Source organism: Capricornis sumatraensis, chromosome 10, assembly GCF_032405125.1.
Source record: "Capricornis sumatraensis isolate serow.1 chromosome 10, serow.2, whole genome shotgun sequence".
Taxonomy (NCBI): Eukaryota; Metazoa; Chordata; class Mammalia; order Artiodactyla; family Bovidae; genus Capricornis; species Capricornis sumatraensis.
The window spans coordinates 14,933,105-14,954,604 of NC_091078.1; the positions used below are offsets into that span (position 1 = coordinate 14,933,105).

The following is a 21,500-nucleotide window of genomic DNA, read 5'->3' on the forward strand; positions in this document are numbered from 1 at the left end:
TATGTGCATTCTACCATATGTAATCCATACCTTAATAAACGTGAATAAAAGTCCTTTAAAAATAAATTCTATAATAAGGAAAACATTCGCCTAGTGTAGGCCGTCTTCCATTTTGCTTTCTAGCTTTGATAGAAAGGTGGGTGTTCAAAGAAGTCTCATTTCTTGACAAGCCTGAGATCACTAAACCACACAAACCATACCCCAAAGATAATACTTTGTCAGGAACACAACATTTTCACATATGTCATTCTAAATTATTTTGAGCCTCTGGATTAATTAAAGGACTTTGTCTTTTGTAGTTACAAAAAATTTTAATTGGAACATGAGTTAATAAGTTACCTCTTTACATTAATACTTAAGAAAAATACATATTGTGTAAAACCTTATCTGGTAAGAACTTTTTCTTAAGAATGGCATGCATAGATGTTCTGAAAGAATGCTACTTAATTTGGTCCATCCACATCATTACCAGTACCTATGCCAATAAGAACAAGATTTAAAATTGGTTTGGCTATAGTGGAAAACATTTTCAAAGTGATTTATAATAATATTTTATAGCAGTAGCAGTTGTGATGATGTGCTGACATTATTCTTTCAGCTGCTGATATTGTTTTTCCTTTAGAGTTCCCATTTTCTTTTGCACACCTTCTGTGGTTTATGCCTACCAGAATTGCAAATCACACTGAGCTTTTCTTAGAGAGTAATAGACAGCCTTGAGTGTTTTCAAAGAACATGAAAACTTAACTAGCAAATGGGGTGACAAGTTTAAGGACTCAAGAACAGGAAAACAAAAAACTTCAATAACCCCATTTACTCATAAGAAAATGACAGAAGACACTATGATGTGACTATCTTAAATTACAAACTTCCCAGAGGCAGGAGACTATTTAAAGTAGTATGTATATAGATTGCTTTTTATTGTGGATGAGTCCTTGTTACTTCGTGATTTATTGAGAAGGAGAAGGATTCAACAAGGCCTGACTTATTGAGGTATTAGATGCTTAGCTGCTAAAAGATTTTGTTTCTATTATCCCACAGGATCATAGAACTTGAAGCAACGTCATCAAATCACCTTATCCAATGGCTCTCAAAGTGAGAGAAGAGGATAGTAGCATTGCTATATCACCTAAGGGGCTTCCCTGGTGGCTAAAACAGTAAAGAATCTGCCTGTAATGCTGGATATCTGGGTAAGATTCCTGGGTCGGGAAGAACCCCTGGAGAAGGAATGGCTATTCTAGTATTCTTGTCTGGAGAATTTCATGATCAGAGGAGGCTGGCAGGCTACAGCCCATGGGGCTGCAAAGGGTCGGACTTGACTGAGTGACTAAGTGTACACACATTATCACCTAAAGAAGTTTTTTCAACAAATTCACAACCTTGCACTTCTCTTCCCCCATACTCTAGCACCTCCATTCTTATACATCTTGAGGATATATATTCTAACTCCTCACAGGGATGTATCAGATTGAGGGGAAGGTGTTTTTATGAAGGGAGGGCAATATTTACCAAAAGCCCATTAGGTGATTCTAATATAACAGCACCAGTTTTCCAGTTGAGAACCCCAGACCTAGTCTGTTTTTTTCTTTTAGGGCACAACTACAATTCAAACAGATCAGAAAGCACTCTGGAAGTATTCAGAAAAGTCTACAGTTTATTCTTCAGTGCACCTATTTTATTGTCTCATAACAGGTACTGTATAAAATGTGTTATTTTCAATTCAGAACAAAAGTCCTATTGCTTCTTCCAATTTTCAGTGATATATTTAGTACAGAAACTTGGAAAAACTTAAACTTGCTACAAAGATATAAATATGTATATATGTGCATATATGTACATATTTATACATGTGTATGTAGAAAATCTTTTTTTCCACTACAATCCTTATTTTAGTAAGATGTTAATATTTGAAGACCTTATTAGCAGCTGCTTTGCGGTAGGTAATCTTCAGTCTTAGTTTTTCTAAAGTTTATAGACACAGAAATGATTTCCCTAACCTGACTCCCATGTTACCAACAGGTTCATTCAACATTTATTAAAAGGATCAAAATGGATAGAATCAACTTTTCTTTCCTGCCTTCATCCCTAGTCTCTTACTCATTATTTTCCAGTCCCTCTCCAATCCTCTCACTCCCCCAAAAGCTCAGAACTCAATTAGCCTACAAGCAATGAACCAATGATTAGTATGTGACAAAACCTCTGGGCTGGAAGGATAGAGGATGGATTCCCAAATGAAGTGACCAAAAAAAAAAAAAAAGTGGAAAAGTCTTTAGATTCACAAGCAATTTATGGAAGAGGAATTCAAAGAATTACATTTATAATATAAAAGAAAACAGTTTATCCACTCTATCGCAAAAGGAGAAAGGTCTCCAGAATTAAATACCAAGGAAACTAATTTTGTTACATTATTGCTAAATGCCACAAACTTAGCAATGATCATTTAAAAGTACTTTACAGCACAAGGTTTAAGGAACAATGATTCCTAATTAGTGTTTTAATAAGTGTGTTAGCACTGCCTTGTGCCATTCTGGAATGTCACTTATAGTAAATTAAGGGATACTTTCTTTCCCCATCTTCCATTAGTATTTTAATGCTAGGAGGTGGGAAAAAGCTGATCCATATTCAAGAGGGAAGGAGGAAAAACAATAACAAATTGGCATCTCTTCTGTGAATTGCCCCACAGGCCAAGCATTTTTATGTTCTTAATCATTATTAAATGACTTAACATGACACCCAGAGCCTGGCGAATGATTGCATCCTGACATGAGAACGAATTACAAATGAAATGAAAGATCAAGCCGTATTAGAGGATTGCCTCTGGGAAATGAAAATCTTTAATTCTCTTTTATTATTGACATTTATTTGGCTGCCATGAATAACAACACAGCAAAGAGATTCAGCTATGCTTCTGCATTGAATAGCTTATCCCAGGGCTCAAAACTGCATTAACATTTATCATGTTTGCTTTTGTAGCTGACACCACTGAACAGATTCTCTATCCATCTTGTATTTATCATGCATTGCAGATATAGTGCATCCTCTAATTTAAGTTCATTTTCATAGAGTAGGAACAGCAAAGATTAGCCAGTGTCTTTCCTCAAATAAATGCCTGCTGGTAAGCATCCCTAAGCATGGTTTAATAGATTTAATAAAGAACAAAATGAGTTGACAAGGAAATTCAGTCATAGGAAGGGGAGGCTAATTTTAAAGGTTTCAATTTTGGGAAAATTGTGCAAATTCACAATGAGGAAGACACTTGTACAATATGTAGATCTGGAATATATAAAGCCTTAAAATAAATGTCTCCATAAAGAGCAACAAATTGCATGTTTTGAATCTGAAGGCAGTATACCAGTTCCTGTAAGATAAAAAAATCTGCATGTTTTTCACTTTTCCAAAAAGAGTTCATTGCTAAGACAGGAAGAGACCACATGGTATAGGAAGACAGCAATCAAGGTAGTTATCAATGCAGGGCCATCTTTTCATGACCCTCTTCTCCCCTGTACACATTTACAACATGGCTTTTCCTGTCACAACAATTAAAGATTATACACTACCTGGTGCCTTTGTTTACACGATTCTCTTTGACTGGACTGCCCTCCTTTCTTTAAGTTCCTTCTAAAATTCAAGACTTAGCAAGGATATCAATGCATCTTAGGAAAGGTCCTTAATAACTCTGAATTTTGTCTGAAAAAAATTTTTTTTTTACTTTTCTTTCTGTTTCATTCACTTTTAATTATGGAGAGTTTAAAACATATGTAGAAGTAGAAGTAATAACATAATAACCATCCCCCATCACCCAGCTTCCACAATTATTAACTCATGACAAATCTCAACCCATTTATCACCCCACTTCACTATTTACCACTCACTGAATTAATGTTGAAACATAATTTTAAGTAAACTTCTCAGTCTTGATTTTGACAATTCTAAATTAAGAAAGTTGAAATAAATTAACCGTAGGGTTCCTTCTTCCCATAATTTGACAACAGTTTCTCTTTTACCTATTTCAGGCTTATATATTTAATTCAGTAAAAAACCATCTACATATTCTCTATAGCATCTTTCTTCAAGGTTTACTGATCTCCTTCTTTGAGTCAATACAACCCATATAGTCTGTACCAATAAATACTTATACTCTGTTGTATTCATTGTAAACAATTATACTCTGCTGGATTCACTGAGTTTTCCATGTGGCACTAGTGGAAAAGAACCCACCTGCCAATGCAAGAGACATAAGAGACATGGGTTTCATCCCTGGGTCGGGAAGATCCTCTGGAGAAAGAAATGGCAACCCACTCCAGTATTCTTGCCTGAAGAATCCCATGGACAGGGGAGCCTGGCAGGCTATAGTCCATGGAGTCGAAAAGAGTTGGACACGACTGAAGTGACTTTGCATGCATGTATTCACATTTTGATGGGTACCAACTTTATTTCTCAGCTAGATCTTTAAGTCTATCTTAAATTTCAGTGTTCTGCAGAGTACTGAACAAACACAAAACTAATAATTGCTATTGTTTATAACAGTTATTAATGAGCTGATTGGATTTAATCCTAATGATTCAGAGAATATTTAAAGGATTTTATTTTGGCTTTAACAGTAGGCAGCATCATATTGATAATATTACTCATTTCAATGAATAAATGTTTGTTTATTAGATAAAATTCCTATTCTATTTCTATGACAGTTATAAAATAGATGGCTGAGTAAAAACAGAAGTGAAGTTTTCTTCTTGAAGTTTAAAAATAAGAAAGTAACTTACTTCTGAATTCTACTTGCTCATAATCAGATAAATTTATTTTATTCAAGCATGGTACTTGGTAAGTAAAATTTATTTATTTACTTATTTATTTCCAGGAAAGATATTTCTAGACTGACAATATCTCCAAAATTACAAAACAAATAAACAAAACCAAAGTGGATTTATTCAACTGAATTTTAATAAATGTAAGTTCTTGAAACTTTTTTTTAACTAGGAGAAGATAGCTGTATTTATTAAAATAAACAATACAAGGTACATTTTTACAGACATAGAACAAACAGTCCTAAAATTTGCAGGGGACCACAAACTATCCTGAATAGCCAAAGCAATCTTGAGAGAAAGAATGAGGCTAGAGGCATCACACTTCTTGATTCCAAATGGTATGACAAAGGCAGAGTAGTCACAACAGTATAGTACTGCCGAATAACACGCACACACAGGTCAAGAGAACAGAACAGAGCCCAGAAATGAACACGCATATAAGGTCAATTCATTTATGACAAAAGAGCCAAGAGGACACAAGAGGGAAAAGATAGTTTCTTCACAATAAGTGGTATTGGGAAAACCAGACAGCCATAGGCAAAAGAATGAGACTGGACCACCATCTTACAACATACACAAGCATCACCTCAAGGTGAATGAAAGACTGGAAGCTAAGACTTGAAATCAAACAACTGTTAGAGGGAAACAAAGGGAGTAAGTCCTTGACATTGGTCTTGATGATGAATTTTTGGATTTGACACCAAAAGCAAAGGCTAAAATAACAGTAACAAGTGGGAGTTAAAACTAAAAAAACTCTTGTATAGCAAAGGCAACTATTAACAAAGTAAAACACAACCTACAGAACGGGAGAAAATATCTGCAAGTCATATACCTCATAGGGGTTAACATCCAAAATATATAAAGAACTCACACAACTCAACAGCAAAAGAGCAAATAATCCAACTTTAAAAGGGACAGAGGATCTGAATATACATTTTTTCAAAAGAAGACAACAGATGGCCAGTAAGTACACGAAAAAGGTACTAAAAATAACTACTCATCAGGAAAATACACATCAAAATCATAATGAGGTATCACCTCAGACCTGTTAGAATGGCTAAACTATCATAAAGATAGGAAATACCTGTTGGCAAGAATGTGGATAAAAAGGTACCTTTTTGTACTGTTGGTGGAAATGTGAATTGGTGCCGCTGCTATGAAAAACAGTATGGAGGCCCTTCAAAAATAAGTAGAACTAACCATAAGACTCAGCAGTTCTGAATCATGAAGGAAACAAAAACACTAACCCAAAGAGATATCTGCACCCCCATGTTTGCTGCAGTATTGTTTACAATAGCCAAGACATGGAAAAAACCTATGTGTCCACTGATAGACATTTAGGACGGACAGACTTCAGAATGGATAAAAATAATGTGGTACATATACATCAGCTCACGCATGTGCGCACACACACGGTGAAATACTATTTAGGCATATTAAAAGGAAATGCTAGTATTTGAAACAATATGGATGAAACTTCAGTACTCTATACCAACTAAGCAAAATAAGTCAAATACTGTATGATCTCACTTGTATCTAGAATTAAAAAAAAAATAATTAAAAAACTCAAAGTCACAGATACAGAGAACAGATTGGTGGATGCCAGTGGTGAGGGTTGGAGTGGGGATGACAGTGAGTAAAGTACATGAAGAAGATTTTAGAAAGAAAAATGTACACTGTTTTGAGTAATTTATAATAAAAGTATATAACATCTTAAAATAATGATTAATCTCCATAATACTGGGTTTTTCCCACAGCTTCCCCAGGTACCTGTAGCCAGTATGGTATCTTCTCTCCCTTGGGTGAAAATCACGATTCGCTGCCTCTTTGAGTTGACTTTTGGCAGAGCCTGTGTCTTTCTGGCTATTTCTTTAATGTCTTCAGTCTATTAATAGAAAGGAGGAAAAATATGCTTATAATCAATATAATAAACTAAAATTTTATAGATTAAGGATTTAGTTTCTCATGCTCAAAATAAGAGAGACTTTATCATAGAATTATTACATAAAAATTTTAACTACATACAGAAGTAAACAGAATAGTACAACAATCTTCAAGGAACCTATCATCAAGCCACAGTGATTTGAAATCTATGAACTCTTACTTCTATTTATCTACCTACCTTTCATATTATTCTTAAGGAAATCTCAAATACTACATAATGCCACATGTAAAATGCTTTATTATGTATTTCTGAAAGGTAATGATTAAAACATAACCATCTATTATCATATTTTTAATTAATGATAATTCTTTAATATCAACAAAAGTCAGTTTTCAAATTTCCAATTAATGAGAGATTTGTAAAAAAGAGTATTACTGAATTATTTTAGAGGCTTACAGAGAGAGCATAATTATGCTGGTTCTGGAAATAATGCAGTTATTATAATAAATTTTTCAAAGAACTAAAATGAGATGCTAACCATTTTCTAGAGACTTAGCTTTTTTAAAGATAAAGTTTAAAAAAGTACAAATTAGTTCTAGAAACCCTCATGCTGTTTTATCATGATCATACAGGCTGCAGTTTTACATCATAAATGTTCTTCCTTGAAATCTATTCTTGAGCTATGGCTTAGATTTTTAGAATCATGTTTTCAACTTTTTTGAATTAAAAAATGTATTTTTATTAGCTGTTTAAAAAACTAATTTATTTTATTTTTTTTGGTTATGCTGGGTCTTCATTGCTGCGTGCATGCTTTCTCTAGCTGCAGTAAGCAGTTGTGGTGTGCAGACTTCTCACTGCGGTGGCTTCTCTTGTTGTGGAGCACAGGCTCTAGGCACATGGCTTCAGTAGTTGTGGCCCATGGGCCTAGAGCTTGTAGGCTTCAGTACTTGTGGCAGGTAGGCCCAGCAGTTGTGGCACATGGGCTCAGTAGTTGCAGTGAACAGGCTTAGCCGTTCCTCAGCTTGTGGCATCTTCCAGGACCAGGGACTGAACCTGTGTCTCCTACATTGGCAGGCAGATTCTTATCCACTGTACCACCAGGGAAGTCCTCAACAATTTTAGATAATTTAAAAACTCATGTTTGAATTTGGAGGGCTGCTAAAATTGTCCATCGTCTGGAGTTTGTTGGTAGCTTCCTCTATCACTGTGCAAAGTTTTAAAAAGTTATGGAGAGAGAAATATATACCTCAGTGGAAATATATCTAATAAAAGAAATTAATTAGGATATATAGGACAGAAACATTTAGGTAAGCAAAGCAGACAAGTCACAGTGGCTACAGACAACATCAGAAACCATGATGTTTTTAAAGGTATGACAATCTTTAATGAAATATTTGTATGCTGTTTAGTCACAAAATGCTTAAGAAATTCTGGATGTTATATGAATCTAAGCTTCTCCTAAACCTAACATCATGATTCCTGAGGACTGCTATTTCTGGAAAAAAAAAAAAAAGCCATTTGTGGTTGGACAATGCTGCTGACCTTTCAAACATGCTGACTATTTCACTTTTGTTTGCTTATTTTAGAAAAGAACTGTGCCTGAAACACTGATAAGATGAGAAAAGAAATTCCCTCAGTTTGAGGGGAAAGACTATTAAAATGACCACTAACATTTGAAAGTGAAGTGGCTCAGTCATGTCCGACTCTGCGACCCCATGGACTGTAGTCTACCAGGCTCCTCTGTCCAGGGGATTTTCCCAGGCAAGAATACTGGAGTGGGTTGCCATTTCCTTCTCCAGGAGATTTTCCCAACCCAGGGATTGAACCTCGGTCTCCCACATTGTAGGCAGATGAGACGCTTTACCATCTGAGCCACCAGGGAAGTCTATCCCCCCAAATGACAATGTTTTATAATAATAATGTTTCTAATAAATATATACATTAAAATTATATATATTCTCCAAATCTCTTTACTGCTACTGCTAAGTCACTTCAGTCGTGTCTGACTCTGTGTGACCCCATAGACGGCAGCCCATCAGGCTCCCCTGTTCCTTAAATCTCTTTACTACAGACATATTTTACTAATATAGGATTTTTGCTTATGATTGAGTACAGTTCATTTTTAGTAAAGATAGGAGGCAAACTCCAGAAAGACTCACTTTAGCACCTTAGGAATGGAATTTTATGCATGTACTGGATGATTTTTAAGTAGAGATCCTTCTTAAAAGTGGTATAAGGAATAAATTAAGAGTGAGATTTGGTTGTCTTATACCAACCCTGTGAAAAAAGAGAATGTTCTGTGGGAGTTTTGGTAACCTAATCAAAGCAACATTTTTTTCATGCCTCAAGTTAAACCTTATAAAAACAGCAATTCAAGATCGAAACAAACTTTTCAAATATAAAAGATAAATCTTCACAGAAAGATTAAGCTTTATTCTGTTTGTATCCATATCTATAGTTCCATTGTGCACCAAATCAAAGTATCCCACACTAAGCTTTGAGGAGTCATTGCTTTGCCCTCAACAGACGATTCCCATCTAGTATAAAAGCTTTTCTTAAAACTTCAATTTTGTCTTCCTAACAACATATATTTCGAGTTCTGTAAAACTTGAAAACATGAACCTCTTCCTTATCTCCTGGCAGTTCTTTCTCCCATGTATCTGCTCTAACATATCTTAACAGAATGATGAAATCACAAGGGATTTTAGAGTACGACACAACTGGATTCACTAATTTTGACGTTGTTGTTCAGTTGCTCCGTCGTGTCTGACTCTTTGCAACCCCACAAGCTGCAGCATGCCAGGCCTCCCCGTCTAACACCAACTACCGGACCCTACCCAAACTCATGTCCAACCATCTCATCCTCTGTTGTCCCCTTCTACTCCTGCCCTCAATCTTTCCCAGCATCAGGGTCTTTCAAATGAATCAGCCCTTCGCATCCAGTAGCCAAAGTATTGGAGTTTTAGCATCAACATCAGACCTTCCAATGAACACTGAGTATAGGAAAAACCATAGCTTTGATTATATGGACCTTTGTCAGCAAAGTAATATCTCTGCTTTTTCATATGCTGTCTAGGTTGGTCATAGCTTTTCTTTCTATTTGTGTGACCTCAACTAGTAAATTTTTATACATGGAAGATCTGTATAAAAAAGATCTTAATGAAGTGGATTACTACAATGGTGTGGTTAGTCACCCAGAGCCAGACATTCTGGAGTGTGAAGTCAAGTGGGCCTTATGAAGCACTGCTGTTAATAGAGCTGGTGGATGCAACGAAATTCCAGCAGAACTATTCAAATCCCTAAAGGATGATGCCATCAAGGTTCCACATTCATTATGAAAGCAAATCTGGAAGACCCAGCAGTGGCCCCAGGACTGGAAAAGGTCAATTCTTATCCCAATCCCCAAGAAGGGTAGTACCAAAGAAGGTGCTGAACACTGGACAGTTGCACTCGTCTCGCATGCTAGTAAGGTCATGCTTAAAATCTTGCATGCTAGGCTTCAGCATTATGTGAACCAAGACCTTCCAGATGTCCAAGCTGGGTTTAGAAAAGGAAGAGAAACTAGAGATCAAATTGCTAACATTTGCTGGATTACAGAGAAACCACAGGAATTTCAGAAAAACATCTATCTTTGTTTATTGACTATGTTAAAGCCTTTGACTGTGTGGATCATGATAAACTGTGGTAAGCTCCTAGAGAGAAAGGAATACCAGATCATCTTACCTGTCTCCTGAAAAAACTGTATGTGGGTCAAGAAGCAACAGTTAGAACCCTGTACGGAACAAGTGATTGGTTCAAGATCGAGAAAGGAGTACGACAGGGCTGTCTGCTGTCACCCTGTCTGTTTAACCTATGCACTGAGCACATCATGAGATATGCCAGGCTGCATGAGTTACAAGCTGGAATCAAGACAGGCGGGGGAAACATCAGCAACCTTAGGTATGCAGATAATATCACTCTAATGGCAAAAAGTGAAGAGAAACTAAAGATTCTCTTGATGAGGGTGAAGGAGGAGAGTCAAAGAGCGAGCTTAAGGCTAAATATCAAAAAACTAAGATCATGCATGGCATACAGCCCCCTTACTACATGGCAAATAGAAGGGGAAAAAGTGGAAGTAGTGACAGATTTCCTCTTCTGGGGCTCCAAAATCACTGCGGATGGTGACTGCAGCCATGATATCAGAAGACGACTGCTCCTTGGCAGGAAAGTGACGACAAACCTAGACAGGGTGTTGAAAAGCAGAGGCATTATACTGCGGACAAAGGTTCGTATAGTCAAGGCTATGGTCTTCCCAGTGGTCACGTACAGTTGTGAGAGCTGGACCGTAAAGAAAGTAGAATGCCAAAGAATTGATGCTTTTGAACTGTGCTGCTGGAGAAGACTCCTGAAAGTTCCTTGGACAGCAAAGAGATCAAACCAGTCAATCTTAAAGGAGCTCAACTCTGAATACTCACTAGAAGGACTGAAGCTGAAGCTGCAGTATTTTGGTCATCTGATGCAAACAGATGACTCAGTGGAAAAGTCCCTGAATGCTAGGGAAGACTGAGGACAGAAGGAGGAGAGGCTATCAGAGGATGAGACAGGCTGGATGGCATCACTGACTCAATGGACATGAGTGTGAGTCAACTCTAGGAGTTGGTGATGGAGAGGGAGGCCTGGAGTGCTGCGGTCCACACAGTCGCAAAGAGTTTGACATGACTGGGCAACTGAACAATAAAGCAGGTAAATATACCTCTCTGAAACTCCATTTTCTCATCTACAAAACTAAGACAATAGTAATTGTGTTAAAAGATTTTGAGAGTGAAGTATGCTAAAATTAGTGGGCAAAAGTCTGAAGAGAAATGGGGTATTTGCTTAGTCTTATGGTATCTCCCTCTAAACTTATTCATTACAGAAGAAAAAATAGACATGTTAATAGTGGAGAAGGTTGACAGACATCCCTTTACCCCAGTGATCAACTTTAGTGATGCTTAAATTAGTGGGTAAAATGGGATATCTGCACAGGTATCACCCCCAAGATATTTTATCAACTACAACGGGAAAATAGTTAACTTCATAGAGGATAAATACCACCTTAACCTAGTGATCAAAGTTAACATCACCAAGAGTAAGACATTGGGATATCATGTATATCCCTATTATGTGGCACTGACAAGGGCACAATGCTGCTGCTGCTGCTAACCACTTCAGTCGTGTCCGACTCTGTGCGACCCCATAGACAGCAGCCCACGAGGCTCTGCCCTCCCTGGGATTCTTCAGGCAAGAACAGTGGAGTGGGTTGCCATTTCCTTCTCCAATACATGGAACTGAAAAGTGAAAGTGAAATTGCTCAGTCGTGTCTGACTCTTTGCAACCCTATGAACCGCAGCACACCAGGCCTCCCTGTCTATCACCAACTCCCAGAGTCCACCCAAACCCATGTTCATCGAGTCGGTGATGCCTTCCTACCATCTCATCCTCTATCGCCCCCTTCTCCTCCTGCCCTCAATCTCTCCCAGCATCAGGGTCTTTTCCAATGAGTCAACTCTTTGCATCAGGTGGCCAGAGTATTGGAGTTTCAGCTTCAACATCAGTCCTTCCAATGAACAACCAGGACTGATCTTTAGGATGGACTGGTTGGATCTCCTTGCAGTCCAAGGGACTCTCAAGAGTCTTCTCCAATACCACAGCATCAATGATTGATTCAAAAGCATAAATTCTTCGGTGCTCAGCTTTCTTCACAGTCCAGCTCTCACATCCATACATGACTACTGGAAAAACCATAGCTTTGACTAGACAGACCTTTGTTGGGAAAGTAATGTCTCTGCTTTTTAATATGCTATCTAGGTTGGCCATGAATTTCTTCCAAGGAGCAAGGGTCTTTTAATTTCATGGCTGCAGTCACCATCTGAAGTGACTTTGGAGGCCTAAAAGATAAAATCAGCCACTGTTTCCCCATCTATTTGCCATGAAGTGACGGGACCACATGCCATGATCTTAGTTTTCTGTATGTTGGACAAACCTAAATTGAGGGACATTGTACAAAATGACTGACAGGCAGTCTTCAAAAGTATGAAGATCATGAACAACAAGGAATGCATGAGAAACTGTCTGATAAGAAGAGACTAAGAAGACAAATAGATGCAATGTGACCCTGGACTAGATTGTGGAAGAGAAAAAAGAAATTAGAGGAAAAACTGGTGAAATGAGAATAAATTCTATAGTTCAGTTACTAACACTGTACTAATGTTGACTTCCAGGTTTTGATCATTACAGCTTGGTTCTGTAAGATGTTTACATTAGGGGAAGCTAAGTGAAGGTATCCAAAAATGCTCTGTACTATTTTTAAAATTTTCTGAAACTAAAATTGTTTCAAAATAGAAAGTTAAAAATTGTTTTCTTTGTGTATGAGGAGGAAAAATAAGGTAAGTGAAAGAGCTGAATGCAGTATTTAGCACATGCCAAGTACTTAATAAATATTAATGTATTTCCTATATTTACTGTCATTTAAATATACTCCAAAACTGTCAAATCCTAAGTTGCCTGAAAATCTCTAGAAAGGACCTCAAGAATTTTTTGAGTGGGGCTGTGGTGGGTCTTCAGTGCTGCTCATAGGTTTTCTCTAGTTGTAGTGAGTGGGCTCATTACTTGTAACACATTTAGTTGCTTAGTTGCCCAGCAATAGGTGGGAACTTCCTGGACCAGGGATCTAACTGGTGTTCTTGCATTCCAAGAGGTGGATTCTTAACCACTGGCCCACAGAGAAGCCTTCTGAAGAGTTCTGAGTATTGAGAATTCAATTATGTTATCCAATAAGGGAGGAGAAAGAGAAAAAAGGAAGAAAAAGTAGAAAGCCCACAATTTAAATATGAGCCATGTATGAACAGCTATGAGCACTCTAAAATACTCAGTACCTCTTAACCAGTCTAGACAGTATGTATTATTACTATGTCGCCATTTTATAGATGCAGAAAGCAAGAGCCATGTACATAGCTCTAAAGTATTCAATAAATCTTAACTACTCTAGGAAATAGGTGCTATTACTATATCCCCATTTCACAGATAAGGAAATAAGTCACAGAGAGGTTAAGTAACTTCCCAAGGTCATAAACATACTAAGAAGTGGAGCCAGGACTAGCATCCACAAAGTCTTGATTCCAACTCTTCCCTGTTATCTACAGATCATACTGCATCTATGAATTCTGGTTATGTGATTTCTGTTGTGATCACAAAACTAAAGCATCTTCATGTTAAATGATTATATGCCACAGTCACAAGTCATTGCTGATCTTGCATTTAAACATGATATTTTTCTTAATTATTCTGGATTGTATTTTACCCTAGTGAATTTCAACTTCTGAATTTCCAGATATTTCTCATTTTCCAAGGTCATTTGAAAATCTGATTTCCTCCTCCAATATGTTAGACTGTGAGAAAGAAGTGTAGTTTATAAAGATCACCAGATTCAAGACAGCTGAGCTCAGATTCTGACTCCATTATCTGTTAGCTATGTGACTCTGAACATGTTATGTAGTTTATTTTTTTTTTCTGTTCAACTGATATGGCAATACATGCCCTACCTACCCCTCCAAGGTTTGTATGAATATTAAATGTATTAATGATATGTTAGAAAATGTTTTATAAACTTTGAATCATTTCATAAATATCAAATTATGCTTTTATTGTCACTGGTGCTCACACACTTTAAATTTAGCATTGTTTTCCAAATTAATATATTGTCTTCACTCCATTTTTAACAAACTGACGATACAAATGTAAAAGAATACTGTTACCACCTATCTGCTGCTGCTGTTGCTAAGCTGCTTCAGTTGCGTCTGACTCTGGGCAACCCCACAGACAGCAGCCCACCAGGCTCCCCCGTCCCTGGGATTCTCCAGGCAGGAATACTGGAGGGGGTTGCCATTTCCTTCTCCAAAGCATGAAAGTGAAAAGTGAAAGTGAATTCGCTCAGTCGTGTCCGACTGATATTTGTGTTTTTTTAGTTTTACTTCCTCAGAAGTCACTCCAATGATCAGAGTATCTAAAATAGGAGACTCCCATCTTTTCTTTTACTGTACACTTTCATTATTTCTATCTTGTCTTCAGGGTCTATCGAAGTGTTAGGCACAAAGTAAGTGCTCAGCAAGTGGATTTGTTGAATGAGTAAGTGATTAAATCAAGAGAATCAAGACTATTCTATCTCTTTCTGTTAATTCAGTGTTTCAAAACTGTTATCATTTGGAACTCAGTCACTTAGGGAAGCAGTACTGTACTCCATCAACAAACATGATCTAATTTAGTGTCTCATTTCCAGAAACTCTTGGCAATCAGTCACTGTGAATTCTTTATATCTGTGAGGAAAACAGGAACATCAGGAAAATCTTGGAGAACTCCTTGGTCATCAACACCTTCTGAAACTCTGTGGACTTACTATCCAGGGCTAATCAATGGAAGTTTCTGTGAGGATGTCACATTCTACATCTGCTCTGTCCAATATGGTAGTCACTATCTACGTAGGCATGCACTTGAGATGTGCCTAGAGACTAAGGAACCGAACTTGTAATTTTATTTAATTTAAATAGCTACACATGGCTTTTGGATGCCTATTGGATAGCACTTTCAATACTTTCTTCTCTCAGTGGTCTAAGATGATAGAGCTGTCATCGGTCAGAGAAAGACTATAAGCCTGGAAGTCTCTGGGCAGAGTCATGGGCTGTAGGGAAGTGGGAAAATGGAAAAGGATTGCTTTATTTCCCCTATGGTTAGAAGTATTGTATTTTAGAGCTCTAAAATAAGAAAATTATAATTTGCTGCTTGGAGTAAAATGGAGTAACTGATACAACAGAAAAGGTATGAATTCTCTTCATCATTTGGCATATACTCTATTGCACTGAGAATGAGAACACAAAGAATAGTTTTATTTAGGTTTTGGAGGTATGTTCTTCACCTTAATTTAAATCAATTTTCAATAGTGCTTTTAAAAGGTTTCATAATGAAACATATTGCTAATTGCCTCATTTCTATTTAGGTTCTAAAAATACAAACCTTTAATAAGGTTGGTTGAAAAACATACTGCAGTCTGAATCGATTTTCCAAAATAATAAAAGGCCCCATGAAACTTTTTACACCAAGAATTGTCATTTTAAATTCTTAGCAGGTCTGTCATTTAAATCAGGCACTATGCAATTTTCCATCAACCTATATATATATATATACATTCCTCTCTCTTCTGCTTTGTGTTCTGGCTAGTTCCAGTTTTTATCTCATTCTCCAGTGCACTCCTAAGCTGCTGCTTCTTACTGAAAATTGCCCAATTCACTTTAAAGATTAAAGATTTTTTTCTTAAAGATTATCTGAAATTTGCAGAGAAGCTAACCAGAATATCATAAACAATGTCACTGAGGATATTTCCTGATGATAAACACTGGTTATTTTTAGATGCATTTGGATTGGTCTCTTAGCAGACAGATCACTAGTGGCAACACTCAGTGGCTTTGGGAACTGATTGGGATTTATAACAGAAAATGAAGGCAGGACTTGTGGGAAGAAAAAGTGCCCACCTTTCCTTTCTCTTTAATTTTTTCACTTCTCTCCTCTCATTCATGTCTCAAATTAAGAGGTAAAATTAAAGTTGGGAGGAAATAGATACAGATCTTGTCTAGTTTGTCACAAGACTTGAAAGCACTGACACATTCCCACAGACATTAAACTGTTAAATGATTTATTCTTGTTAGAGTCTTTAAAAATACTAAGATTCAAATCTATGCCTTCATACTACTATCTAACCAACTAAGGAAACTGTAAATGACATTTTAAAATCATTCATTTTCTCTAGATAGCGTTCAGTACAAGGATTATATTTTATTAAAAATACCGACTTCAGGGTATTCTAATCAAGGGTTTTACAGATTCTGAAGTGCTTGCAGTATTTTAGGGAACCCATGAAGGGATACATCAAGACACTGTATACTTTATACAATCTAACACACCGTTGTCAGTTACCAACTGAGTTTTGCTATGTCAGGAGGTAATAAGGTATACTATTATAATCATCACTTTGTTCATATGTTGTAATCAGTTATGGCAGATTTATGGTAAAAAGAAACAACTTTAGAGTCAATAAGTAAGAACTAATGGAAAGGTTAATATGGTGTTGGTTAGTAGAAAACAGAAAAAGTAGCTTGTTGCTAAGACTGAATTTAAACCAGGCATATTCAAAGCATGTAAGCTCAACAGGACAATAAAACTGAATTAGTAAGGTTTAATAAATTATTAAAATTATTATCAGGTACTACAGAATCATTTGTTATACATGTTACATATCTAAGCATTTATAAAAGTGGTTATTTTTTAGAACTGAAATACATTTCTAAATGTTAGCACATAAAATAGGACACAAATTTATACTCTATATATGTTTTATTTGAAGAATTTTTATGTAACAATGGAGAATATTAATTGTTAACACTGAAATTTAAAATCAGTGACACTTTATAACATGACTTAAAATATTTACTTATAGTTTCATGATCAAAACATTTGTCTTTCTAAATTGAACGTTCCCCTCATTACATTTAGCCCTGTACAGCAATTGCCAGTTTGGGAAATTACAAAGGGAAACTTAAATTAGATAAAAATTACTTGGAAATCTTTATTCCTTCTTCATGTGACTCAACCTTATATTCATGAGAATATGTTAAAATAAAAAAAGCAAACTCCCAAGAAATGATGATAGTTTCCATTAATTGAGAGCTATGAGGCAGCTTCCTGCCCTGACACAGTTTTTATATAGGACCTTGAGAGTAGAATACTTATACCACATGCTCACTATCTTCCCCCAAGAAAAAGCAGCACCTTGGTTGTCAAGTCCTATGACATGGATAACATACACATGTATCACTTTGTTGCTTAATAACGAATCTGTCTTTAGTACATTTAAATAACATTTCCTTCACAATTTTTATAAAACACCTTTCTCTAAAGAGTTCAAAGTAAGCTTACTAATATATCCAGTCAACGCTCACAGTTTCTGTACATGGTAGACAATACTGAGCATGCAAATAAGGAAAGAGTTTCTATATATTCCAGATCTAGTCAGGTTAAATTTAAAAAACTTACTTCCATCACACATTCCAGTTTGCTATATAGAACACAATATTCTACAGAGTTCTGGCTAAATAAATAAGATAGTGATAAAAGTCACACACTCATTTAATCTCTGTCAATTAGCCTGGGTTTAGATTAGTCAGTGTTTCCCAACAATCTAGCGGAAGGTAGATACTATATATGTAAAAACATGGTCTTGGCTATTATTTTAATTTTGCCAACAACAACTATATGGAGTTTGGAATCTCAACAGGATAGTATTTCTATAAGGAAAACAGAACTGATTATCTGAAAATTAAAACAATTATCAATTTTGTGTTTCAGATAATGTGTATGTTTTATGCTATCAAAGAAATGAGGAAAAAGAAAGAAAAGAAAAAAAGATTCAAACAGGAAGTTCATATGAGAAGGATTTAAACTAGTCAGTTCCTAACAACAGTTAAGTATAACCTTTTGGAAATTAATTTACATAATGATAATCTACATGTGGTAAGGTTGAAATTATTTAAATGACATTATATTTCACTATTTAGTGTTGCTCCACCACTGCTTTAGCAGTGAATTCTTATGAAATGTAATGCAGCTAATGAGGTAGCTTTTTAACTGAACAAACTGACAGGCCCCATATCTGCAGAGGCAGCTTGAAACCGTGCCCAACCTCTTGGCTTCCCAAGAGGCTTTTCAAAATTCAATAAATAACATCTGTAGGCGATGTTGGGTGCAGACCTAGCAGAGTGCGTCATAACACTGTGCTGGCAGAACAAAGAAACCATGACGACTGCCAAGTTTCCATGGCAACTGCTGCGAGGCTCTGAGAGTATAATAGCACATCAATCACTGTCCAAAAGAACTTCATTATCAGCTAGAAAAAACCTTTAGGATCTGTTTAGTGTGCAATTGTGGGTTAACTCACCTCAAAGCCTTGCTCTCTAGCAAAAGTGGCAGCTTCCTGAAATAAAAAAAAAGAACAGTTAATTATAAAGTGCTAGGTAATGAAGAAATAATCCATTTTGAAACTCATTCAAACAGTCTTCTTTTTACACAATTATCTCAATATACTCACATAGTTCAATTTTTATTCTTACACGGAAAAAAAGATTTCTTTTTTCCTTGGCATAAAAAAAAGGCAGCAAATGTCAACACACTTCACAAGCTGAAATAAAGAAGATGTAGTACATGTTTTTACTGTAGCTGTCACCATGAGTTCAGGTGTTTTGACCCCGACAAAGAAAATCATTTGAAACCTAAGGAAGATGCTGATGGTTATGTTTTTAATTAAAACAATACCTTTCAGAAAACTCTTCTGTAAGAAGAATGTTTGCTAATAAATTAGATTCAGAAAACCCACCATTTTGCAATCTCTGATTTATTCAGGCAAAGGTCATCAAAGGATGCTCAATTCATTAGGTTAAAGAATGATGGGGAACTGGTTATTTCATGGAATCAAAGTATCAAAGATCACATGCTGGTCACGAGGAGCAAAGTATAACTTTATAGCGGAAGAATCAAGCAGTCATCACTTTAACCCAGTGATCAATCTTACTACCTAATATTCTGATCACCAAATAGTCTGTGGCTTCTGTCATAATGTAGTATAAGGTACAGAGCACCATCTATAAAGTTTTTAACATGAATTAATCAAAATTTTATTCAATAACTTGCAATCTATAGGAAATGTATAGAGGATAGAAGAACAAGTTAAATGATACACTGAGAAAGCTAATAAACAAATCCATAGTGAAGTGAAGTCGGTCAGTTGTGTCTGACTCTTTGCGACCTCATGGGCTGTAGCCTACCAGGCTCCTCTGTCCATGGGATTTTCCAGGCAATAGTCCTGGAGTGGATTGCCATTTCCTTCTCCAGGGGATCTTCCCAACCCAGGGATCGAACCCGGGTCTCCTGCACTGTAGACAGACACTTTACCGTCAGACAGGACAAGTATCTTGGTCTTTTTAGTAAGTCAACATCATGATAAAATGTATAGGAGTAATGTACAGATTTTAAATGGAAATTGTTTGAACAAACCAGTTGTAAAATACATTTTGGGTAAGTTTGATTATGAAATGGAAATCAAATAATATTAGGAATTATCAACTTGATATGAAAAAATCCTAGATTTTCAGGTGTATCCTGAAGTATCCTGGGATAAAATGGCATGGTATATGTAATTTATTTTAGAAAACTTAAAAACAAAAAAAGAAAGTGAAGCAAAAATGGTAAAATATTAATGTATCTAGATGTATTCAGTATTACTATTTTTTGCCTGTTTGAAAATTTGTGTAATAAAATGTTTATCCCCACATTTCTCTCTGATTTAAGATGACAGGGTAACAAATGCTGAATATTTTTTAAAATTTAGTTAAATTTAAAACAATGTTTTTCTAGATATTAAATATATCTTAAGGACACAATCTGATGAACATTATTATATAATCTAATGCCCTTATAATAGGCTATCAAATGACAAAAAGACATCTGTGTAACCAAATCCTTCCCCTTTCTTCATTCTCTACTTTGTGCATATATTTTCATTTTAGTACTGATACAGAACATGGAGGCAATATTACTTTTCAATTCCACTTCCCTCTTGAAGATGAAAAAAAAAAAAAAACTGCAGACAACTGTCAAGAGTCTCTACATCTTAACTTACATTCCTCCAGAATTATCTTTGCCAAGAGATATTAATAGAAGGATGGGATGTGAGCCTGAGTAGTGAGCAGATCCAACTTGACTAAAATGACTGCTGCACCAAACCATGTAAGGCAGAAACTACAGTTAATGTCTCCAGCACAAATCTGGGTACTATCTACATGTTAAGGAAAACATAGAGAAAAGAAGTATGTATGCAGTTATAGTCCAATATACTAATACCCTGTAAGTTTAAAGAACCACTTTGAGGGTCTGAGAAGAGTGAAACATACTATCACAATTAAACACTGAAGTTAATAGAAAGTGATAAGCTGAAAGTACAGCTCCTTAGGCTGTTCACTAGAGAAGCATAAAACTGACTGAGTTAACCTTAGTTGATACAGATAAAACAAATTAAATCATGATCTTGACAATTGGGGTAAGGATGGTTAGCCTTCTTGACAATTTACTTCCATCAGAATCTTGTATACCAGACAGTCAATAATATTTACTAGCTTGGATGTCAAGGAAAAGGATAGGGTTCAAAAGATAGCAATGTAAAATTTTTCCAAGTTGTCCAACTCAAGAATTAACCAAGCTAATTCTTATATGAAAAAAACAACAAAACAGCTTTATGAGAACTACTTATTTATATGGAACTTTATCAGAAGCATGAAAGAAACCTAAAGGAATGTAAGACAAAGTTAATATGACAAATCTGTACGACTAAAACTGTACTAAGACATAAAAACTCAAAATTCACATACAGTAGATAAGTTGCCTTTTTAATATCCAGTTTTGCTCCCCAAAGTAAGAAGCAATAGACTGTGATCCGTTAGGGTACAACAGAACTGACTAATTGCAAGAAGGCACATTTACCAATGTCAGATCATTATTCTTCAATGAAACTGAGCCCTAGGACTCTTCCACATCTGTAAACTATTCCAAGCACTAACATATTTCTGACTGAGGAAGGACATGCTGAAGAAAAGTCAACTCAATTTTCTATCTTAGCGCCCCCTCACACAGGTTTGCAGAGCTGTGCCCTATCACTGAAAAGCTAAGCACTTGTTCTATAGCTTAAAAAGATCTTATCTCCC

At 36.1% G+C, this 21,500-nt stretch overlaps 1 protein-coding gene across 1 annotated transcript in view; it reads right to left on the reverse strand.

Moving 5' to 3' along the window:
• ADK (adenosine kinase) overlaps positions 1–21,500 on the reverse strand; it is a 504,899-nt gene that overhangs the window by 88,580 nt on the left and 394,819 nt on the right. Inside the window, exons 8-9 of the mRNA XM_068981947.1 lie at positions 18,686–18,721; positions 6,573–6,687 (exon numbers count right to left, since the gene is read on the reverse strand). Of these exons, the coding sequence (XP_068838048.1) occupies positions 6,573–6,687; positions 18,686–18,721 (151 nt within the window). The remainder of the gene's footprint in view (positions 1–6,572; positions 6,688–18,685; positions 18,722–21,500) is intronic.